Below are 26,663 nucleotides of genomic sequence, written 5' to 3'. Positions count from 1 at the left end.
TTACTGGATACATCCGTATATATTTATGTTGTGGCATTTGTAAATATATATTTTCTGTTATGTATATCTGAACAGAAGGAAAGTTTATATACTTAAATTCAAAAATGTAAAATTAAATGCATTTGAATTCAGTTTACAATGTAAAAAACATTTAATGTTCATCTTTCCGGTACAAAGTTGAAATATTCTCGACAGGTTGTCAGTTTATATATATTTTACACTAAAAAGGTGAAGTACTCTTGACAAATGTACAGTTTATATTTATTTAACCGGTACAAATTTAAATCATTCTTGACAGAGGTACAGTGTATCTTTATTTTACCGGTGAAAAGGTAAATCATTTTTGACAGATGTAGTTTATATTTATTTTACCGGTAAAAAGGTAAAGCACTCTTGACAGATGTAGTTTATATTTTTTTTACCGGTGAAAAGGTAAAGCGTTCTTGACAGATGTATATTTTATATTTATGTTACCGGTACAAAGTCAAATCATTCTCGACAGATGTAGTTTGTTTTTTTTCCGGTAGAAAGTCAAATCATTCTCGACAGATGTACACTTACAGTGTATATTTATTTTCTTGAAAAAAACTAAATCAGTGTCGACAGATTTCAATTTATATTTTATTTTACCAGTACAAAGTAACATCGATCTCGTCATATGAACAGTTAAACAAAGGACAAATATCAAATAGTCAATTACCCATAACAAAGTGGCCAGCATTCAATCTTAAGCAACGAACATATAACTCGTAATGAGGTCGCCAACATACATACATTTTTTTGTACTTAACCAAAGGAAAACAGCAGATATGGAGGTCGTCAATATAGACACTTAAACAAATGACAGATTTCCCATAATGCAAGCTTTGAATTGTCTGAACAATTAATTGAAAAGTAAGAAAATACTGACAAACTGCTATTAACATCTATCTTTAGGACGAGTACAAATTGATTATATTTTTTTGTTTTCTTTAAAGATATTTTTGAAATTTTGTTTCATTTTTAGAACAGAGTTGGCTGCCTTCCATGCATATGCATTGAGTTTTTATAACCCGATGTTATCGTCCTATGTTTAGTGGTTTTATAAAAAAAAAGATATGTGGTTTGATTTGCAATGATTAAACTAAAGGACATGGATTTATACTATTGATTTTTTAAAGTACTAATTCGATATTGTTTCTTATCTTAATCAACTCAATAAAAAGTATATATATTTGTGTTTTATACATTATCGATAAAAAAATGTACATAGTTATCAAAGGTACCAGGATTATAATTCGGTACGCCAGACGCGCGTTTCGTCTACATGCCAGGAACAAGCTAATTTGATTATTATGTTTTAGGTTTCTTTCCAGAATAATTATACAAGACTTGCAAACTAAAAAAGTATTTAATTTCTACTACGATAATTGGCTTGGAATTCAAAGTGGTACTGCTAAAGTGTGTTTGTCAATCAAGTCAGGTTACGAGTTGAAGCAACAATTTTTACTTAGAACAAGTCAGGATTTACGTAGAGGGCATTTATGGATCAGTATAATCTCTAAACCACCATGTAGTAATTTTACGAGGGCTCAAAGATTATCATGCGCATTGTCTTTATTGTTTTGTACAATGTTATCCTGTCTAATGTTTCATGGAATTCCGACTGACGAAACGATTAGTTCTGATGTAGCAAGTATTCAATTTGAATTCTCTCTGAAAGACTTTATCATTGGTTTGGAAAGTAGTATTATAATGTTTCCTATAAACTTTGCCATCATTGAACTTTTTGTGCGATCAAAAACAAAACAGCTACATAAAGAACGCTATCTGGAAATTGATGTTAACCGTCCAACGACAAGTGATGAAAAAGGATCAGATAAAACGGATAATGAGATTGTTGCAGTAAAACGATGGATGTAAGTTTATTATATATAACTTGTATCACAATGGTGTCGTTAGATGGCTGAGCCTGTTTGTAAAGCTAGGTTAATTATACATAAGGTAGTAAAACGATGGTAGTCATCTCTAAAACCAAATCAACTCATGAGCAGCAAACAACACACACAAAACAAAAGATGAATGGCTTTTACTGCTGTTCCTCATCTATAAGTTATTAGAATATCGCAGAGTAGACACGTTAACTTCTTTTATCAAATATTTTATACGAAATACAGCAATTTTGTGTATCTACTTATTTATTTTTTTTCCAGTCCGTATCCTTTTTCGTATACCCCATATCGCATATAGCTAAACTCGTATCCCATACCCCGTATCGCATAGGAAAAGCCGTATTTCATACCTGGCGTGACGTCATATTTCGAATGACGTCATCGTTTAACATATGACGTCAAGTTGCTGTATTTACTTTCATAGGGAAAAAATGAGTTCCACTAAAACAAATATCCTATCACATGTATCATTTCAACTAAAATCGCATTTCCATAAATTATTACCCAGTAAAAATGAAAACACAATAAGATGTAGAAATTCTTACAATATAGCTTGGTGAGCAAACTTTTCAAAAACTGTCTTTGTTACTGTTCACCTCGTCTGAAAATTAAAGTGGTCATGAATCATACCATCGCCAAATAAATAATAAAACATTTCCACATCTTATGATATTCATTTGATAAATATAAATTGTAGTTGCAGTATTTCCCTTAGGACAGAATCGTTAGTATAAACATTTTAATATATTTATATATATGTCTATAACGTATATTGAGAATGTAATAAGGTTATAGGGGACATAACGATGTGGATATTAAGCAAATAAAGAAGTCAATAAAAAAATCAAGCCAGCTGGAAAAATACAAAAAAATCACTATGTTCTTTTCTAGCTTATAATTTCGGATGATTTAATAGAATAATAGGATATCATAATTATAATTCTATCGAAATATATGATAAACAGAATAGAAGATGGTAAACTCCGTATCGCATGCTGTATCATCACTCGGCCAATATCAACCCTCGGGACCTTCGGCCCTCTGGACTGATATTGGTTTCACGGGATGATACAGCATGCGATACAGATTTTGCCGTGTATTCTTCTATATTCATCGAAATCGTTCCCAATTCTCTTACAGGCTCTTTGTTTCAATGTTTAATTAGAGTTCGGTATTCTTGTTATGCTTTTCTCTTAAAAGGGGAGCGAAAGATACCAGAGGGATAGTCAAACTTATAGATAAAAATTAAACTGACAACACCCTGGCTAAAAATAAAAAGACAGCCAGACAAATAATAGTACAGAGATGACACAACATAGAAAACTCTCGACTTAGCAACACGAACCCCACCAAAAACTAGGGGTGATCTCTGGTGCTCTGAAAGGATTATCAGATCCTGCTCCACATCTTGCATCCGTCGTGTTGCTTATGTTATTACAATTCCAATAAATAGTCTAATTCGGTAGGTCACCTTCGTGAAACGGGGAGGGTATTGTAGTTAATATTTCTTAATCGAAATACCTCTTATAATCATAATGTTTTGTATATTTTCATATCATTTCTTTATGACATTTGTAAATCAAAAAAAACTGCATACTTGCTATCAATGCATTGAGATCTTTTCATATCAGTACTTATTAATAAACGATATTTGTTTATGATATAACTAAAATGTACATACAGTGAAAACTGTCTAAACTGAAACTCTTCGGGGCCAAATATTTTGTTAGGTTTAAACAAGTTAACATCTCATAAAGTTTGATATACTGGACTTAAAAACTTGTTTGGATTAGACATAATTTCGATTTATGCACGATTCGATTTGCACAGGTTACACTTTATTTTTTATCCAAATTTATCATTTTCAGGTTTCCATGGTGGGTTATATACATTGCATGGACCACAACTATTTTGACATCGTTGGTTTCGTCATATTTTGTTATGCTGTATGGATTAAAATATGGCTACTATGAAAGTTTGAACTGGCTAGTTTCCTTTCTTACAGCATTTGTTGATGATGTCTTTTTAATGGAGCCTATCAGTGTCGTGTTTTTTGCCATGTTGTTCACCTTTATATTGAAACGGGAAATCAAAATTGATTCTGCTCCAGCCTTGATTGTACACAAACCAGAAAGTAAGTTTGTTAATCTTTAGTAGATTATGTTATGGTTTCTAATAGTTTAAGTCGCCTTTCGATGACGCCATAAGTCACAATGAGTTTTTCTGTCCTTATTTTACACATATCATTTCCGGAATCCTCTCCGTTTTTCTGTCCTTATTTTACACATAACATTTCCGGAATCCTCTCCGTTTTTCTATCCGTATTTTACACATAACATTTCCGGAATCCTCTAGATCTCCGTCTTTCTGTCCTTGTTTTACACATAACATTTCCGGAATCCTCTCCGTTTTTCTGTCCTTATTTTACACATAACATTTCCGGAATCCTCTTCGTTTTTCTGTCCTTATTTTACACATAACATTTCCGGAATTTTCTTCGTTTTTCTGTTCTTATTTTACACATACCATTTCCGGAATCCTCTCCGTCATCATCCTCTTTGCGCAAAATCAGCCAAACGATTTCTATGTTACAATAAAACTAAGAAGCTTTGATCATAATACATTGCAAAAGGTGTTTACGTCTGAAATTAATGACGGGAAAGAAATATGGAAACTATAACAAAATACCAACTACCAATAAAGACATAGTTAAACACTTTTCTTATATCAGTATAGAAAAACTAGATAAACTAAATAACTTCTACACAGCTACTTTTGCATAGGTACTATTTCTGTACTAAAAATATGTAGTACTTGCAATTTACTTTTAATATTTAGTACTATTTCTTTACTTTAAAATTATTATAATATTTAGGTACTTGTATTTTACAGTACTTGATTTGCACTTATTATTTTGGTACAGAAATAATACAATATTCCATGTTTGGAAATCATAATTTTCAGAGATTTTAAATAGAAAAACTTGCAAAATGCTGAAAATGTATTAAACGGCAGGAACCAAAAATCTGTAGTTCCTAAATTTCAAGTACAAATTAAGTACTGTAAAATACAGGTACCTAAATATTACAATAATTTTAAAGTAACAAAAAAGTACTGAATATTAAAAGTAGTTTTCCAGAACTACACATTTTTAGTACAGAAATAGTACCTAGGCAAAAGAAGTTGTGTAGATGATATCTATTGAAACAATTATCTTTTTATTACAGAAAACAATGCATTAATGCAGAAAAGAAGTAATACGAAATCAATTATCCCAGGACATGCTTCAAAAAAAGATTTGAAGAAAGCTAAACAAGAACTTGATTTAAAAGAAAAGATCCAGACCAATCTCCAAGATATAATTCTGTATGTGTTTTTCACATTTATGTTGTTATTTGTTGTTCACAGCCATCGACCAGTGGAGAAATGTTTCATGCAGTCACAAGATATCAACAATATTTTTATCCAAAATACATTAGAACATGTAAGTAAAATAGACAAGAAGGAAATGAACAAAGGAGCAATCATAAACCATTAGTCAATAGTTATCAAAGGTACCCGGATTATAATTTGGTACGCCAGACACGCGTTTCGTCTACATAAGACTCTCATAGCGACGCTCATATCAAAATATTTACAAAGCAAAAGTAGTCAAAAGTCAAATAAGATCGAACAATTTCATAAATTCATCAATAAGATACAACTAATTTTTTTTTAAACAAATGAGAATTTAATAATCTTCATTAAGAGCATGACAGGATATGCCAACAAATAAGTTTCTCCTGCTTTCAATGCATCACCCGCCTTGTAACTAAACCTTCTACACAGATAAAATAAGGGCCGAAATTTTATTGGTTAACTGTTTTTGACAATGTTTTTCATTTGAATAAAGACCAAGTTTGGTTTTGAAGAGGACACGGGTTGTCTTTTTGTTGGGAAATGTTAACATGCATCCATACATTGTCTGTCGAAAAAGTCAAAATAATTTTTATCGTAAAACAAACTGTTGTTGTGTTAAAATTTATTTTTAAACGGGAACTTTTCAGAATAAGAAAGACACCTATTTCGAAAGAGAAACGTTTACATTATTACACTATTAAAAAACTAAGTTTAAATGGAATATAAATACTCTCAAGCATACAATGATATTGATTATTTTATAACATTATACTAGATTTGAAATTAAGAAGATGCAGTATGATTGTGTCATCATAATAATTTAGTAACATATGTAACTCTACGGGTTTCAAAAGTGGCGCAGGATCTGCTTACCCTTCCGGAGCACCTGATATCATCCCATTTTTGGCGGGGTCCATGTTCCATAGTCTTTAGTTTTCTATGTTTTGTCTTGTGTACTGTATTTGTCTGTTTTCCTTTTTCTTTTAAAGCCAAGGTATTGTTAATAGTTTCAATTTATGAGTTCGACTGTCCCTCTAGTATCTTAAACCCCTGTTTTATTACAGAAGTAAAGCACGTTTACTTATAGCTTCATTTACAATATTGACTATCATGAAATTATTTATTTATTGACAGACGGTCAGGAAAAGAACTTGAACTGCTCTGCACTAATTTATCATGCAAGCAATTATGTTAGATATTCTGGTATCTTAAGATAATGGTTTCACCTCTTGGTCTCGCATTGTGACGAGACAAAATACCAGTTGATGAAGAAAAGGTCAACGCACGATAATCAATACACAAGGGAGATTTGAAAGATCTGTTTATTTATAAATGGTGATCACGTGAAAATGTAGACAATGTAAAAAAACAATTGTCACACGCAGTTTGTGCATTAAGTCTTTACCCTCATACATCAGACGATATTAAATGACAGTCTTCTAGTTCTTAATCAACTGATTGGATTTTCAGTGCATTTTTTTCGCATTAAATATCGGAATGACAATATTTTTTTTCATTGCTTCACAAAGACACAACCGTTGGCGCAGCATTTAAATCTCACATGCTGGATTGATCTGCCAAGATTGGAGAGTAGGGGACTGTATCGTAATACTTGGCTAGCGACGATGTCATGAAGAAAGTTGTAGTCTTTCCTATGATGTTTGATAATAAATATCTGAGCACTCAATTGTTCAGAATATTTAATATCAAACAATTATCGGTAAAAAGACAACTCGCATTTCAATCATCCTGTTATACAAGTAAATCAAATATCAAATAAGCGTCCTTTAACTTTCAAGGTCGTATCATGTTTGAACATCAAAATTTACACAATACATATCAATCAGCGTATTAAGTCTCAAAATTGGTTACAACCTTCATCTACACTACCAACAATTTGACTAGCGTTTACATGTACATTAAATGCCGCTATAAAAACAGTACTTTTAGGAAACATTACTAATCAGTACATTAAATGCCGCTATATAAACAGTACTTTTAGGAAACATTACTAATCAGTACATTAAATGCCGCTATATAAACAGTACTTTTAGGAAACATCACTATTCAGTACATTAATTTTTATATCATTTTCAGTAATGTTGGGAAAAAGTTGATAACAGTACTGAAAATTACAGTCATTTTTCAGTACTGAAAATTTCAGCCATTTTTCAGTACTAAAAATTTCAGCCATTTTTCAGTACTTAAAATTTCAGCCATTTTTCAGTACTGAAAATTTCAGTCATTTTTCAGTACTGAAAATTTCAGTCATTTTTCAGTACTGAAAATTTAAATCATTTTCAGTACTTAAACTTTTTGTCATCTTTAAGTACTAAAAGGCTTCTACACATACAATATAAGGTCAATGTCAGAAAAATATAAAACGTTTTTATACTGCAACTAGTTGTATTTATTTTATATAAAATATTGTAACAAAGCTCTATTGTGTACGACGTCAATTTCATCATGGCACACTTTCTCCACAATCAGGGGTCCATGAAGGGATAAAAATAAGTCTTTCTTTTGTGTTACGATTTGAATAGCTATCAATTTATTAATTTATGTTGCAGTATAAAAGCAATATTAGGTCAATGTCAGAAAAATATAAACTTTTTTTGTGCTTGGCGCAAAACTGGGGAAGGGCTCGGTAGAACCTCGCCCTTCCCCAGTTTCTTAGCCTTATACAAAAAATATGTATGAGACTGCGAAACTGGGATAGGGCAAGATTTTACTGCGCCCTTCCTTTCCCCAGTTTTATTCAGAATACTAAAAAGTTTATATCTTTATGACATTGTTCTAAAATTCTTTTTTTCTCACTGTAAAAAAAGATAAACTAAATTAAAATTGATTTTTAAATCGTAACTGTTATATATTATTAGCATGAATATCAAACTGTTTGTATCCCTTAATGAACCCCTGATTGCGGAGAAAGTATTGCATGATGAAATTGACATTGCATAAAATATAGAAATCAACGACAACGGAAGCCCGCAATGAACGGTGTTTTATCTTTTGCTGACGACAACTTCCAAATCTACTTAGGACCAGGATTTTTTAAGGTAAAAAGTTACGAAATATATCAAAGTAGTTCACATTTCATTTGGTTAGTATGGTGGTGATCACGAAATCAAATAACGTGTTAAAACTTGGGGCATTTTAGTTGGTTCCAACATGCCCGTCTGGGGACAACTCGGACCGTCTAAAAAAGACAACTCAGACAAAGACAAAAGGAACATGTTTACTAAGTTTCAAGTTGATTCGACTTCAACTTCATTAAAAACTACCTCGACCACAAACGTTTACCTGAAGTGGGACAGACAGATGGAGGAGTGCACGCACAGCCTAGAAAACATAATGCCCATAATTGAGGCATAAAAAATGTAAAATAACAACTTTAGAAAATTATGTATCTAGTATATTGCAGCAAAATAGGCTAGAAAGGGCTAAAGAGAAAAACAGTATCAGCGAATACATTGGTTCATAGAAAATTAGACTTTGAAATAAATAAATAAATAAAAGATTAAAGGAAAAATAACGAGTCTGATGAGAAATATCTAAATTGATATTTCCTTTTTATTCCAATTTTGAGTATATATAAAATTATATCGTAAGCATTAAATTTGCCTCAATGTAGTTACTGCCCTGTAATAAAAGTGAGGTATGTGTTCTGACACAATAAAGCTCAAGTTAAATGAAACCCTTTTTCAGACATCTCAAGTATATTTTAAATAATATTAATAATTTTATTAAATGAACTTTTCAGAAGTGTTTCCCGACTTTTTTGGGAAAAAATGAATTTTATGAAGAATCTGTTGCCATCTAATACTTTCGAATAGACCTGCAGAGTAAATTTTCAATGCATTGTAAGTCAGGTTATGTATTTTGAAACGACCACAGAACAAACCATTTATTTTGTGATTATCAAGGCTCCCCCGCAGAATATTAAACAGTTGCCTCCTAAGAAGGACACTATATGGACAACTAGCTGGATAAATAATAAAACACACGGACAATAACAGTAAGGGTACGACCGTTTGTTATTCTAAGGAGGGGAATGGGGCAGCACGATTTTTTGCGGATTTTTTTAAATTATTTTTTAAGTCTAAAAAATTGTCGCTAAGCTTGCCTATTGATTCCAGCTCTTACCAGGCCACCATATTTATATTCAAAGACCTCCTGCCACCTCCCCCTTTTAACCCCAAAATTTAATTGATTTTCTACACGAGTTTAAATTTATTGATTGTTAGTTGTTTGCTTTTAACGTCAAGCGACTAATATTTCATATATAGTTTAGACAGGACGCGAAATTTAAAGTCATGCACGAAAAATGTATACAATATCATAACAAGTAAGGAGATGTGGTATGACTGCCAATTTGGTAACTATCAACTGGAGATCAATGAAGCAGTTTTATTAATTATAACCAACCGTGCGGCCTTTGACAAAAAATGACAAATACCCATACTGTATATCAGTTTATATAAAAGGCCACGACAAAAAAAATGTGAAACAATTAAGACGAAATAAACTAACGGCCTAAGGGACGACATCAAAAGTTCAATGAAGGATAACTAGAGGCTCTTAAGAGCCTGTGTTGCGCACCTTGGTTTATGAGTGTATTAAAAAAGGAAAACGATGGATTCATGACAAAATTGTTTTTTGGTGATTGTGATCTGTTCGTAGATCATACTTTACTCATCATTCTTGCTACTTACAATTTTCTCTATCTGTAATGAACTTGGCCCTGTAGTTACAGAGGAACACATTTTGTAAAAACTTACCCAAATTTATCAAATTAATGAAAATTGTTAATTGAAAATTGACTATAAAGGGCAATAACTCCTAAAGGGGTCAATTGACCATTTCGGTCATGGTGACTTATATGTAGATCTTAATTTGCTGAACATTAATGCTATTGCATTTTATCTCTATATATGAAAGCATTCAAGATAATAACCAAAAACGGCTAAATTTCTTTAAAAATTACCAATTGGGGGACAGCAACCAACCAACCAGTTGTACAATTCATATGAAAATTTTAGAGCAGATATATAAAAATATACTTTAATAATGATTTTGGCTCAGTTTGGTTGAATTTGGTCCAGTAGTTTCAGAGGAGAAGATTTTTGTAAACAAATTACGAAAAATTGGTAAAAAAAATGACTATTAAGTGTAATAACTCCTTAAGGGATCAACTTACCATTTCGGTCATGTTGATTTTTTTGTAGATCTTACTTTGGTAAACATAATGGCTGTTTACAGTTGATCTCTATCTATAATAATTTTCAAGATAATAACAGAAAACGGACAAAATTTCCTTAAAATTACCAATTCAGGGACAGTAACCCAACAACCCATTGTCCGATTCATCATGCTTTGGTTTCAGAGTGATAAGCCAAAACATACATTTAACCCCTATGTTCTTTTTTTAGCCATGGAGGCCATCTTGGTTAGTTTGGTTAGTTTGGCGGGTCACCGGACTCAATTTTTAAACTAGATACCCCAATGATGGTTGTGGCTAAGTTTGGTTAAATTTGGCCCAGTAGTTTCAGAGGAGAAAATTTGTTTATAAGTTAACGACGACGGACGCTCAAAATTCGGATTTGTGGACATATTTTTCCTGTCGACAGGAATACATAACTTTTTTGTATTAAAAGATAAACAGATAAACATAATCTGTTTTATGTTAAATTATTTGTAAATTCTGTTTTATATATAAAATGTTCTTTAAATGTGTGCAATTTGTTGGGTTTTTTTCATCAAATAATCCATATTTTTTTAACGAAAGTTTACTTTTGAACACTATTTTTATTTATTTTTTTTAACTGAAAAAAGTTTTAAATGTCTGAATATCTATATTATTTCTTTTTATTAAACATAATTTGGTTAATTTATAAACTCTGCACTTTCCCTCTTTTTTGCCAAATTGAGTCCTGTTACCAGGAAATGGTAAACATATGATCTAAGGGTAGAATATTTTTTTGTTAAGCTCATGTGGCTCTATTGAACTAATAAAGTTTAATTCCGCGGTCACACTAGGCAACGATCGCAACACGATCTGTGAAAAAATGCAAATGTTGACGATCGTAGTGCGATCTTGAAGATCACAGTAAGGTCGTATCACGCTCGTGGTGAGGTTTTCAAGTTCGTGATGAGCGTATACAACTTTGAACATGTTCAAAGCAATCGTGGTGGAATCAGGTATTAGTGAGTTCGCACTAAGGTCGTGGTAAGATCGCAAAGGTCGCTGTATCATTATAGCGAGAGCGTAGTAAAAGCGTGATTCTATCCGGAGAGACCAGTACCATAGTGTGGAAACGGAACTGTACGGTTTTCCAATAATTTGGTCATTCGGGAGACTGTCAAAAGGGGCCCCGACATTTGCAAAATAACAAGTTGCTTGATGAAAATTTGATGAACTCTTATGTTTCTAACTTTCTATATATAGCTATGTAACGTTTCTGCTTCAAGTTTTGGTAGCTAAAATATTCTTATAAAGAACCAATAAAATAATAAGAAAGCTATGTGCATCCAAACGTTTTCCTTAGAATGATGGAGCTCCATGTGAAACGATCCAATTTGTCACACAACAGCGATCAAAAATGTATAAAAAAACATCGAAAAATGTCTAAAAAAAACATCGAAAAATCAATGTTTGCTACCTGAATTTCCACATGTACCTTTTCTGATATATAGTCGTACCTGTCTGAAAGTTTTGAAGTCATTGTTCCAGAAGAAATCCAAATATATTCATTTTCTCCATGTCGGATATTTTTATTGACTGTAAAATCGCTTGCAAGTTTACTGTACAATCACTCTGAGCCTTCCTGAACAATATATATGAGAAGAACATAAACCGTGTACTATCTCTTCTGCCACATTCATGATTAGTTTATGTTTTCCATGATACTTCTGTCATATAAATATTTATTAAAACTACTGTAATCCAATGCTGCAACACATGTCTGGAATGAGTGTCTCTTCTTTTTCTGTTACAATTTAATATCAGTTAGTTATTTTGTATTGTTATCAATTTTTTATACCTAAATTACACACTCAAAAGTTGAGTCTGCCTGAGTTTTTCGATTTTTTTTTATTTTGTGGAATTTCAGGGTGTTCCGTGGTTTGGATCCCGCACCTGATCTGAAATCGTCATTGATAGTATTAAATGATGATCCGATCATTCAACTGATTTTTTTTATAGTTGGGTCTTGTGTTGTGATAGGTTTTTTTTTTTTTAGAAATGAGCGCACACAGACTTTTTTATGTACCTGTTTTAAGTCAAAAGCCCGTAGTACAGTGTTTGTCGTTGGTTCGTGTATGTCATATAGTATGTTTTTCGTAAATTGTTTTATTATGAATTAGGCCGTCAGTTTGTGTATTAATTCTTATTTTTCATGTCGGAACCTGTTATTGCCGACTATGATTGCTTAAATCCATTTATTTTTTTAACTTTGAAAATCCTATCACATCTCCTTATTTTTATATTGAAGATATAAATATGGTTTGATAAAATGTTGTTCTCACTAAAAAAAAACTTTTTCGTTAATTTGTCGGATTTTATAGTTGGGAATATTGAAAAAATCCCGATATAAAAAAAAATCATGTTGTTTTCTCTGTCTTTCAGATAACAAGGCCTCTCCAATCCTTGATAAAGTTTAATTTTACTGGAGCTTTTTCTTCCAGTAGTTATAGCTTGTAGTAAACAGAAATCTCATTGGAAATTATACCACATCTTCTTATTATAATTTCGTGTTTATTGACCTATATAATACGTGTCTTTTCTTGGATCCATGGTTAGCTACCACCATTTCACATTCGAATTCCTTTATCAAGTTACAATATCCCGATCCTATGATGAAAAATTCTTTGTTTTATTGTTCAAATATGTATTTATTATTTTGTTTACATTGCTGGTCAAAAACATATTAAGTAAAATTCGAAATATGCTTATTACCCTTGCAGAGCATCTAGTCACTTTTTTTATATAAATATTTATTTTGTACGAGGATTATTTTCATTTTTATTTGAGATTATATTCTTAACATATTTTTTACTGTCCTTTTCTTTTTGTCTTGTATACTTATCCAGTGGTTGTTTGTTTATGTGTTCAATTTGTTTTTCGTTCATTTTTTGTACATGAATAAGCCGTTAGTTTCTCGTTTTACATTGTTATTTCGGGGCCTTTTTAGTTTTATAGCTGACTATGCGGTATGGCCTTTGCTCATTGTTAACGGGCGTGCGATGACTTATTGTTAGTAATTTCTGTCATTTTGGTCTCTTTTGGAGAGTTGTCTATTTGGCAATCATACCACATCTTCATTTTTTATATCTATTGTAAACATTTTGTTTTTGTCTCTGATATAGTCACCTTAAAAGGGTTCCTTGATAGGATCTTAATTGTTAAAATGACTGGTTTTGTGCTAATTTCCATTTCAAATACCATATATAAATATAATAGGACAGACAATGAATATGGAACGCCATAGCTGTGTCACAGTGGAAAAATGGAAAAAAAATGATTTTGATACTTTTTGGACATTTTGTTAAAGATTTTGTAAAATCAGTGATTTTGTTATATTTGAAATATTTCACTAGGGATTTTGATATGTTTATTGTGCAAGATTTAAGTCGAGTTTAGAAGATTAAGCTAATATAATTTCATGTTTTAATTTGTTTTTTTTAAATGGCGACATTTTACTTCAAAATGATCTATTATTCCTGAGACTACTATAACACATGTTATAGTAGTCTCAGATTATTCGTATTTGACAAGCCAAGGCTTTAATCCCATAAATAAGTCTGTATGTTCTATAATTGTTAATTATTATCTACATGTATGTATTAATTTGTCTGTTATCCCTTATTTGAATTTTCTCACTCATTTAGAGAAATATTTGTCAAGTACAAGTAGTTTTGGTTTGTTATATAAACTATGCTAAAAAGGGGGGATTTTCCAATTTTGGGACAATAACTAACACTTTCAAAACAAGTTAAAAGAGCAACGGGCGTATCATGCGCTAAAGCGCAGCACTTTATTATCAGTACTGTTATCATTATGTTGAGTGAAATAAATATTATGTTCTGAAGACTGATCATTATGTTCAGTAAAATAAATATTATGATCAGTTCAAACAACTTTATGATCAGTGGTCAAAATGTTTTATGTTCGGTTCAAAACATATTATAATAGGTGGTTAATCAATTACTTTCAGTGCTTTTTTTTTTATTATGTGGTGTTGGTAGACTTCCGAAAATAACCGAAAACATGTATATTTCGGGTTTATTTTCATACTGTCAACATGTCGTCTGCTGTACAACGTGCTCTTGCAGAACTTAATCTGCAAATCTTTCAAATTAAAAAGTTTAAAGATGATAGGATAGAATATGACACTTTTCAGCACCTTATTGATCAAGACTTGATCAGACTAGGTGTTGAAACTATTGGTAATAGAATAAAGTTTAAGATTGAGGGAAGCGATGAGGATGATTCTGTGACTATATGACACAAACATTAGCAACTATAGGTCATCATAATGCCCCCAATAATTAGAAAAAGCACCCGCATAGTCAGCTATAAAAGAGGGAGGAAAGATACCAGAGGGAGTGTCCCCGAAATGCTGTGTGGTAGACAGTGTTATTAATTAATTACTAGCGCCCTTGGGAAAACTTCAAATTTCATAATTAATGTATTTCATTGTTAAATAATTTACATGAAGCTTATATAAGTATATGTTTGTTAATTGCATAGCTTTTGCTATTTGAATTCGTTGGTTAAAGACATTTATTTATATTGTAAAGTTTAATATTTGCATCGTCGCAAAATCTTTGGTTACCCTCTTTCTATACATTCAGTGAGAAACTTATATATTTTATAGATCATACAGAGACCAACTTAGGAAATTGACAATTCATGACTATCCTTTTTTTTATGCGTTTTGTAATTTGATTTAGCCATGTGATTATGGATGTTCCGAATTGAGTTTTCTCTTATACCCCAGTCCCACTAAGCCAATCGCACTACGACCGTGGAAAAAATGCAAATTTTGATGATCGTGTAGGTCGCAGTAAGGTCGTTCCACGGTTGTGGTGAGATCTTCAAGATCGTGAAGAGCATAGCCAACTTTGAACATGTTCAATTCAATCGTGGTGCGGTCGTGGCGAAATTAGGTCGCAAAAGAGCTCACCAACCAGAGAATTAAGTTAATAAACACAAAGCTGTAATAAATTCCAGTAATTTTAAGTTTTGGAAGCTCTTTGGTATTTTATTAGGTACTTTAAATGAAAAGAAAAATTACAAGTAACATATCATATTAGTTTAAACGAATAAACACTAGGGACTATATTCGTGAAAAGCGAAGCAAAGAAGAACAGACAATTGTGATCTCGGTCGTATATTGGTATGACGTTGGCGTCGTTGTCGTCGTCGTCGTCCGAAAACATTCAAGGTGTTTTCGCACTTTAACTTAGGTATAAGTAAAAAGAAACCTGTGAAATTTAAACACAAGGTTTATGACCATAAAAGGAAGGTTGTGATTGATTTTGGGAGTTCTGGTCCCAACAGTTTAGGAATTAGGGACAAAAAGGGCCCAAAATAGCATTTAACTTGGTTTTCGCACAAGAACTTTCAGTAAACTGAATTCTATTAAGTTTTAACATAAGGTTTATGACCACAAAAAGAAGGTTGGGATTGATTTTGAGAGTTTTCGTCCCAACAGTTTAGGAATTAGGGTCCAAAAACGGCTCAAAACAAGCATTTTCTTAGTTTTTGCACAATATCTTTAGTATAAGAAAATAGAAATCTATGAAATTTTCACGCAAGGTTTATGACGACAAAAGGAAGGTTGGGATTGACTTTGGGAGTTTTTGTTTTCGTATAAAGCTGCGCCCTACGGAGCATCTGGTTCTTTTAGTGACCCAAAAGTGTGGAATTCATTATCCAGTGAAATAAAAAAAATAAAAAAGTATATCTACATTCAAATACTCTTACAAGTCATTATATTGTTTTAAGTGTCAAATGTATGAGTTAAGCCACAATGTATTATACTATAGGTGTTTTTTATACGACCTCAAGCATTTTTGTGGATCGTATAATGGTATGATGTCGTTGTCGTCTACGTCGTCCGAAGCCCAATTGGTTTCCGGACAGTTTCTCTAGTTTAAAAAAATAGATCTTAATGATTTTTTTTCAGAAGGGTCAATACCACAAAAGGAAGGTTGGGATCGATTTTGGGGATGGTTGTCCAACCGTTTTGGAATAAGAAGCCCAAAACAAGGATTTTTCTAGTTTAAGGATAATAACTTGTGTATAAGTATTTCATTTGCTCTGAAATTGTACCACAATGTTTAAAACCACAAGTAGAAGGTTTGGATTCGTTTACGGGGTTATGGGTCAAAAGTTTAGGAATAAAGGGCCAAAAAGGGACCAAAAGCAAGCATTTTTCTAGTTTGAAGACAATAAATTGTGTGTAATTGTATTGACCTCTCTAAAATTGTACCACAATGTTCCACATAACAAAGGGGAGGCTAGGATTAAGTTTTGGAATAATTGCCCAAATATGTAGGAATTAGTGGGGCCAAAAAAGGGCAAAAAAGAAGCATGTTTCTAGTTTCCAAACAAAAAATGTTTAGGTGAATGAATCTCTCTGAAATTTTTATACAAGGTTCCATGCTACAAGGGAAATGATGGGATTGAGTTGAAGGGTTATTGCTTAAAAAGGGGGTTTCAATAAAAAAAAATTTAGGGGGGTTAAATTTTTTAAGGGATTCCTTTTTTTCAAACTTTTCGAAATTCGAATTTTGAAAAATTTCAAGAAGAAGCCTTCAATTGAACATGTTTAACCCCGCCGTATTTTTGCACCTATCCCAAGTCAGGAGCCTCTGGCCTTTATTAGTCTTGTATTATTTTAATTTTAGTTTCTTGTGTACAATTTGGAAATTAGTATGGCGTTCATTATCACTGAACTAGTATATATTTGTTTAGGGGCCAGCTGAAGGACGCGTCCGGGTGCGGGAATTTCTCGCTACATTGAAGACCTGTTGGTGACCTTCTGCTGTTGTTTTTTTATTTGGTCGGGTTGTTGTCTCTTTGACACATTCCCCATTTCCATTCTCAATTTAATTCAATTGCACAGTATTGTACAGTAGATTTGTTAGATCTCTGGCCACATTTTTTTGGTGACAAAAACCTTAATATGACAAAAATTCGATCACAATCCAAATTCAGACAGTATCTTGAATTTTGTGACCAAATTTGCTCCAACCGTTCAGGGTTGGACCACTGCGGTCGTATAAAGATGTGCCCTGCGGAGCACCTTGTTGTTGTCATTATACTTTGTTTATTTAGATCTATTGTTTACATTTGTATATTAGTAAATTATTCATTCATGTAGTTGATATTGTATGTAGAGAGCCTTATTGAAATTTGGTTTAATCCTAATGAGTTATTATTATTATTATTATTATAACTCGCAACTCAACTTTTAAAACTCGCAACAAGACTTTTGTAACTCGCAACTCGACTTTTGTAACTCGCAACTCGACTTTCGTTACTCACAATTCAATACTCGCAACTCGACTTTCTTAACTCGCAACTCGACTTTCTTAACTCGCAACTCGACTTTCTTAACTCGCAACTCGAAACTCGATAAAAAGTGAATCTCTTGCAAATTGTCGAAATGATGTCAGAGGCGGATTAAGGGGGGGGATGGGGGGGGCGGGGGCGTACAGTCCCCCTTTTTGGAAAAAAAAACCTGCTTGCTTATAAAAAGAATCACCGAAGCTTGACTGGAGTGAGGCCCTTTTAAGCAGTCAGCGGGCCCCCACTTATAAAAATACCAGACTCAAGCTAGCGACCAATTCTAGCGACCAATCAAGCTAGCGACCAATTCTAGCGACCACTAAAGTTAACAATGAGGATAAACACGTAACAGAACCATTTAGAGATATGCCTAAAAATCACAAAATGGCATTATACTACAACGTTCTACTAATATTTCATACGTGATGTATCGCTATTAACAGAAATATACATACTTTTAGAAAGGAAACTCTTATTAGTTTTGTTTGAATTTTATTTTGGATTCCAACAAATAAACGTGAGTAGCGTGCTTGCTCGAGGCTTATGTTATAAATCAGTTATTCAGTTTTTAAAGATTTTATATGACAGGACATTATACATTTATATCAACTCGAGATTTCTGTTCGTTTCCAAAAAGGAAATAAATAAAACAATAAATAAACAAAAAGCAAAAAAGAAAAACAAGTTCAACAAAATAAAAATGTCTGGAATGTTGTTTGTTTGCTAAACTAAGATTTAACGGTTAAATCAAGTCTCGTGATTCAGAGGTGTGCATGTGTATGTAAAACAAAATAGAACAAATATAAGTAAGTACAGAAGTTCAGATGTCAAATTACTGTGAGATAAATAAAATGTTTTTAAGTGAATAAGGAACCAGAACAACATGTGACGACTTTCTATACCCTCGGCATTCTAAAAATATCGAGTATTTCCCTTAAAATCATCTAGGTGTGATGAGAGTGGCTCTGGATACAGAATATAGTATAGTCCAAGGCACTTGAAATAATACTCAAAGCAATAAACAAATAACAATTTAATGAAGAGAAAGAAAACAAAAACGTATTCAATAAAACATTTATCAAATCAAAATATTCTAGACTGCGTTCAGCCAGAAGTTTATTCATACATTACTGCTATACCAAGTTAACCTAGCAATTTCTATGCCACCAGTTTATGGCTTATTATAACACATTATTCCCAAATGTATCAATTTCCATATGCTTTGCACACTATCAGTCTAAACTTCAATAGTCCCCTAACTATATTCAAATATAATGATTATTTCATTTAAATAAGTTCTTTAAAAATGGTAAGCAAAATTAATAACATTACACATTTATACAAACTTCAAATAAATAAAGGATCTCGAATGTCTTGTTCAATTGATAAATACTGAATAGAATAAATCAAATGAAAATGTATTATAATAATAAGCAAATAATTAAACAGCCTGAAATAATTGATAAATGAAAAGGGAAATAATCTAATTAACAAACAAAATAGTGCCTATACATATTGATAAATCTTTGTCAATAAGTATACTACTAGTATTTAGTATATTTTGGTATCAAATGAGAGCGTTATCACTTAGGATCACTAAAGGATCCTTGTTAAATAATAATTAGAAAAAAAGATAAAAAGCAGGGCATATTTTCCCCGTTGTACAGTTTTGCTTAGTACCTCATGTACCTGTTTAGGTTTTTCCAAATGTCTGGGAACCAATAGATAGCAGTACCCAGTTTAGGAGTTTGGTTTCGCATTTTGGCCACAGTGGATTTTTCAAATAGGAAATTTATTGTGCAATCAAATTCATTTTCAGACAAATGACTACTAATTAAGCCTTCAAAGATGGTTTATAAGAACATCAAGGTTATTTTTACATGTTAAACGCACTATTTTCTGTTTGAACCTCCGTATTAACCACCTGCGGTCAAGAACTTTGCCGTAGGGGGATGGGAGTAAAGCGACCGCTGTCACCACCCGTAATGGACAAAAATGAGAATTTGGGTATGTGGTTGTCAGCTTCCGGTGCATTTTCCCATCCGGGCATTTTCATGAATAGAAGAGCCAAGGACAAGCTTTCAATCCCACTAGGTGTGGGAAAAAACTTTGCCGTAGGGAACTGTACAGAAAGTCTGAAAAATGAGCCCATAGGCATTACTGTATATGTACCTCAGAATTTGGATGGACAGGGAAGTCTTCAGGTGCACTTTCCCACTCCGGAATTGATACAAGTTGAAGATATGGATAATAGCTTTCATTCTAACCACCTGCAGTCAAGAACTTTGCCGTAGGAAGATGGGAATAAAGCGACCGCTGCCACATCCCGTAATGGACAAAAATGAGAATTTGGGTAAAAAAACTATGTGGTTGTCAGCTTCCGGTGCATTTTCCCATCCGGGCATTTTAATGAATAGAAGAGCCAAGGACAAGCTTTCAATCCCACTAGGTGTTAGAAAAATATTTGCCGTAGGGAACTGTACAGAGAGGCTGAAAAATGAGCCCATAGGCATTACTGTATATGTACCTCAGATTTTGGTGGACAGGGAAGTCTTCAGGTGCACTTTCCCACTCCGGAATTGATACGAGTTGAAGATATGGATAATAGCTTTCATTCTAACCACCTGCGGTCAAGAACTTTGCCGTAGGGGGGTGGGAATAAAGCGACCGCTGCCACATCCTGTAATGGACAAAAATGAGAATTTGGGTATGTGGTTGTCAGCTTCCGGTGCATTTTCCCATCCGGGCATTTTCATGAAAAGAAGAGCCAAGGACAAGCTTTCAATCCCACTAGGTGTTGGAAAAAACTTTGCCGTAGGGAACTGTACAGAAAGTCTGAAAAATGAGCCCATAGGCATTACTGTATATGTACCTCATAATTTGGATGGACAGGGAAGTCTTCAGGTGCACTTTCCCACTCCGGAATTGATACGAGTTGAAGATATGGATAATAGCTTTCATTCTAACCACCTGCGGTCAAGAACTTTGCCGTAGGGGGATGGGAGTAAAGCGACCGCTGCCACATCCTGTAATGGACAAAAATGAGAATTTGGGTATGTGGTTGTCAGCTTCCGGTGCATTTTCCCATCCGGGCATTTTCATGAATAGAAGAGCCAAGGACAAGCTTTCAATCCCACTAGGTGTGGGAAAAAACTTTGCCGTAGGGAACTGTACAGAAAGTCTGAAAAATGAGCCAATAGGCATTACTGTATATGTACCTCAGACTTTAGATGGACAGGGAAGTCGTCAGGTGCACTTTCCCACTCCGGAATTGATACGAGTTGAAGATATGGATAATAGCTTTCCTTCTAACCACATGCAGTCAAGAACTTTGCCGTAGGGGGGTGGGAGTAAATCGACCGCTGCCACCACCCGTAATGGACAAAAATGAGAATTTGGGTATGTGGTTGTCAGCTTCCGGTGCACTTTCCGATCCGGGCATTTTCAGGAATAGAAGAGCCAAGGACAAGCTTTCAATCCCACTAGGTGTGGGAAAAAACTTTGCCGTAGGGAACTGTACAGAAAGTTTGAAAAATGAGCCCATAGGCATTTATGCGGTAACTGATTCACAAGTAGTTGCCTGCAAACAAAAAAATAGTTTTTGTAGGCCCCATTACAAATCTGACAAAAAGACTTTTTGAAACACCCTTTTTGGCTCTTATTCCTAAATAGCTATGACAATTACCTCCAAAATTAACCCAAAAGTTCTTATTGTGATTTTGAATTTTGTGCTGAAATATTGATCAGAGAAATATCTCTTATAATCCGTTTTTTTATATCTAAAAACCATACAATGATTGTGTCTGGCCCCTTTGTGGTCACTGTGAACCTCCAAAACCAATCCGAAACGTCTTATTGTGGTATAGATCTTTCTTCTAAAGATATGTTTTAATTCTATACACTTTAAAGCAATTCTTTTTGCATTAACCAGTTAAAGTAATATTTTTTGCCCCTTCTCACAAAACTGCTTGGAAAAATTCACCAGAAACATTTCCAACCATACTATAGTGATATGGAACCTTGTGTTTAAACTTCATATAGAGATCCATGAACTTATACTCAAGCATTTGGTTGTCTTCCAACTCAGAGATCACCATAACATACGAGCGCAAATAAATGTTCAATTGTATAAAGTATAGATAAATTATTGATATTGAACTATATAGTATATATGTGAATGAGAGAGTGTGAATGAGAGCATACATTTAAGTGAACAATAACTAAGTTTGAGGAGTAGAACGAGGAATGTTCAGGTTAATCCGTTAACGTACTCGAAGAGAAAGCAAAAAATCATTATCGTGAAATAATAAAATGGAAGAAAATTCTGAATTAAGAGTTTTTAAATAACATGTAGAGAAGGCCTGTAATGAACAATATTCAGTCAGTTAAAGTTCGAAAGGTGGCATCTTTAATGTAGAACAGGTGTAAATAAACTCATCACAGATACCAGGAATAAATTTTGTATATACGAAAGGAGGTCTGGAGTGAGCAATTTTCAGTCAGCTAAATACCGAAAGTTGAAAACTTTGCACGTATTATTTTTGTACTGAATTTGTAATGTGTAACAAAGGGACATTTTTTAAAGGATCATTATGAGAAACGATAGTTTAAAATTGTCTAATAACAGGAATACTTTCTTAGACACTCGTTTCAAACTGAGGATCAACATTTCTAAAGAGAGAACAACATTTTTGTCGAACAAATTGGATTAATAATTATAATTTAACAAAAAATTTTAAGATGGAGCAATATGCGAAGTGATTCGTTTAATTTTGATTTAAGGCGGTATGGGAGTCTAAAATAAAAATGATAGAATTTGTTCATACTTTGTCAAAATGTAGTATCTATTGATACATGTTCAAAAATATTATAAAAATGATAGGTCACCGTGCATTTTCTCAAGCTACAGATTGTGACAAAATGACAAATTTTGTATGGATTATACAGGAAAAAACAACATTTTGTGAATAGAAACTAAACAAAATGATAGAATTGTAAAATAAATTAGTAAAGATTGCTTTCATACAATGCTTTGAGAATATCAAAAGAAAAGATAGTGTCACCGTACGTTTTTTCCAGCTAAAAGACAAAATAGGAAAATTTCATGAAGAGTCCTTCAGAAAATGCACTCTTTTAGAGTTACCTCCCCTTAAATTGCAAATTTGAAAATATAAAAACAACAACCAAAATAATCTACACTTGTAAAAATATTAAAATATATAATTATGTATATTCCTATACATTTGTTCTTTTAAATGAAAATTCATATTAAAAATCTGCATTCCTGCATCAAATTTTGCTAACTTGATAGAAAATATGGACCTTAGATTCTCTGTTTTTTGCAATCCAAGATGGCGAAAGACACCCATACCACCTTAAAAACGAAACATATTCTAAAGCACTCAAAACAAAAACATGACACCAACATTCAATATTACAAACATTATTTAACAAAAATGGTTTAAAAAATAAATGCGTTGATAAATTAAAATAACTGGACTTCAATTCAATAGATAGTTTGCTTTGGAGATTCCGTATATCGACAAATTATCGAAATTCCAATTGGAAATAACTGTGCACCTCTTATTGTTGACTTGTTTCTGTATTGTAATCAGTTAAATTCATCGATTAAAAACAGCAAAGACCCATCGAATCAACATCTGATACAAATATTTAATAATATTCAGTATGTTAATTAAAGATTTTATGATTAAAGAGATGACTGTTATTTCCTTTTGTTAATAATCCATTTTTAGGTTACAAAGTATTAGATTTTTACCGAAAGAAATCTACATATAACTGTAAAATGTATTACACCAGGGTTTTCAATATCAAACATGTATTACGTTTTATCATCGGTACAAAGACATCATACTTAGATATAAATCAACATGCAGACATCTTATGAACGTATTTCAATAAAAACGTGATTTCTTGTCCGACCCACTTTTAAAGTAATTCTTTATGAAGCCAGTACATTGAACTAGATTTAACATTTTTAAGCAAAGAAACATACTATTTTAGAGGGATTGATTCCTGAATAGTTCAAAATGACCAAAATGGCATGTCCCTAGACTGCCTATTCAGCATTCATACTCTAACTTATTGTAAAAAAAGGTAGAACTAAATATTATTTTTACTTTATGTAGGTTTTTTAATTATTTAAAAGTATGTTTAGAGCCAACATATCTTAATAAACAGCTTTTGACAAAGGATTTTTCTATTTAAGAAGTTGTGTCCCTAATATTTCTGACAAAATGTCCACTACGAAACGAAGTCATTAAATTTTGCTAATAAACAGTTCAGTAAATTAAGGTTTGCAAGAGATCTAAACATAAGTGTCTTACAAAAGAAGTGGTGCTTTTATAACGGCAGTTAAATTGTTGGCCAAAACAATTTAGCACATCAAATGGATCAGAGTGATATCGTATATTTGATAATTTCCACTACGAAAATGGCCAAATCTCCTTCAGTATCTGGTTTTTAAAATTATGCAAATTATCAGTGCACAGCTTAGTACGCGCTTTGATGAAAATAATTATGTTTGTTACTATTGCAATATAGGGGTTGTGGGGAGAAAAAAAACATGTGAATATGTCCACTACGAAACGGTCACCTACTAAACAAGTATGGGAGGAATAAGATGCGCTTTAAGAAACAGTTTCGTAGTAGACAAATGTCCCCTACGAAAGAGTACATAAGTATGAAAATGATATTATTTCAAAGAGTATTTAAGATTGCACTTTTTATTTACAAACAGGTCTATAATAGAGGTATTACAAATAACTCTTGAAATATAACTTTAGACAAGTTGATTTTCCATTTGTCCACTTCGAAACTGTTTTTTAAAGCACATCTTATTTATCATAGAAAATGCTAGGAGTCCTTTTGTAATTCGTGTATCATTAATTGTCACTGTGCTTAGTTTGTTTTGTTATCTTTTCTGACATCGAACTCGGACTTATCTTAAACTGAGTTATACATTGCGTATTGTTGTGTGTTTTTATGGTTTAATTACTTTGGCTCGAGGTATAGGGGGAGAGTCGAGATCTCACAAAGCATATTCAACCCCGCTGCAGTTTTTGGCCTGTCCCAAGCAAGGTTGTCTTTGCTAGTTTTGTATGATTTTTGTATGATTTTCAACTCTTTATCGATATCATTCGGAGTTTATTATGACATCCATTATCAATGTACTAGTTAAATTGAGAAAGGAAATGGGGAATGTGTCAAAGCGACAACAACTCGACCATAGAGCAGACAACAGCCGAAGGCCACCAATGGGTACATATTTTTGTTAAGGTGTCAGCTGAAGCACGCCTCCGGATGCGGAACATATCGTGGCGTTGAAGACCCATTGGTGGCCCTCGGCTGTTTTCTGCTCTTTCGTCCGGTTGTTGTGTCTTTGAAACTCACCATTTTCATTCTCAATTTTAAAAGTAAACTTGCTATGAGAAAGAAAAATGGAACAAGAGGTAACATTGCTTTGTCCATGATTTTGTATTTAGATTTCGAATCTGAGTTTGATTGTGAAGTAAAATCAAATCCAGATCATGACAAGCAAAGGATTATGTACAGCATGTGGTACTGAAAAGTTAGTTTTGAGAAAATACAAACTTTTTATCCAAGGCAGGGATCAACAGGTTTGCCAATTGATAATAATTATATGATGGAAAAAGTAAAAGAAAATATGAATCTATTTCAGCTAGGGCATTGGGTGGACATTCGAACGTTAAAAGCAAATTATCGCCAAAGAGATCCATTACTAATATTCATCTTAAGGATCAAATATTGGACATTGCATCCACATAAAATAGTGCTGAGGTAACTCATAACAATACAATTGTTGGTAGATGAGTTCAAGTTTTGCGCATTTGCTTTTTAGATTCTGTCAAAATTTATTTTAAAAAGATTAAACATGGTCTCAGTATAAATTTTGTTTTTACAAGGAGGAAGATTATACCTATTTCTTTAGAATAAAAAAAAGTAAATGATCCGTAATAGACCTTTTATCGATAATCAATGTTAAAGATCAAAGGCTTTTTCTTTAAATCACAAGTTTCAACTCATCGACACTTTTTGGTGGTGCACTATTTAAAATATTTTACTAAACAGGACAAAGACCCCCTTTCCCCCCCCCCCCCCCCCCCCCAAAAAAAAAAGGAGACTGAAGACTACTCATTATTCAAGTTTGTATTTGCGACGGAAGGTAAACAAAAAAGGATCGCTTTACTGATCACGTTACTGAACAATATCACGATACATCTCACAAAAATAAAAAAATAGAAATATCAACTTACAAAAGTATTTCTTTTTCATTTTTCACAGTGGGTTAAACGCACATTTGTTTGAAAAAAGTTGACAATTAGGAAGGGAAAGAATAATTTTATATAGAACACTATTTTGTTAACAGAAAATAGAAAAGATAAATACGAGTATGGACTCATTTAGACTGATGCCAAATTCCTCAGACAGTCTGGCGTAAAACTGAATAAAGGGCCTATTAAAACAATAAATACAGAAATTGACGTATTTCATAATGTACTTATACAAAAGGTTGCATATCCACATTACTGTGTAGATAGAAAAAAATCAGATCGAAAGAAACAAACTTACCACCAAAGGAAGATTTGCATAAAGGAATTTGATGCGACTGTCATACAAGTGGGAGGTTTAGCGCTATAAAACCAGGTTCAGTCCACCATTTTCTACATTTGAAAATGCCTATAGCAAGTTAGGAATATGACTGTTGATGT

General features: G+C 32.8%; 1 protein-coding gene across 1 annotated transcript in view; it reads left to right on the top strand.

Annotated features, from left to right (window-relative positions):
* Window positions 1-26,663, top strand: part of LOC134680983 (polycystin family receptor for egg jelly-like) — a 93,190-nt gene that overhangs the window by 46,079 nt on the left and 20,448 nt on the right. The window contains exons 20-22 of the mRNA XM_063540309.1: window positions 1,344-1,898; window positions 3,800-4,065; window positions 5,159-5,415. Of these exons, the coding sequence (XP_063396379.1) occupies window positions 1,344-1,898; window positions 3,800-4,065; window positions 5,159-5,415 (1,078 nt within the window). The remainder of the gene's footprint in view (window positions 1-1,343; window positions 1,899-3,799; window positions 4,066-5,158; window positions 5,416-26,663) is intronic.

This window comes from Mytilus trossulus, chromosome 8 (assembly GCF_036588685.1).
Source record: "Mytilus trossulus isolate FHL-02 chromosome 8, PNRI_Mtr1.1.1.hap1, whole genome shotgun sequence".
Classification (NCBI taxonomy): Eukaryota; Metazoa; Mollusca; class Bivalvia; order Mytilida; family Mytilidae; genus Mytilus; species Mytilus trossulus.
Note: the sequence above shows the minus strand (reverse complement) of the source record. Positions and strands in the feature narration are given on the sequence as shown.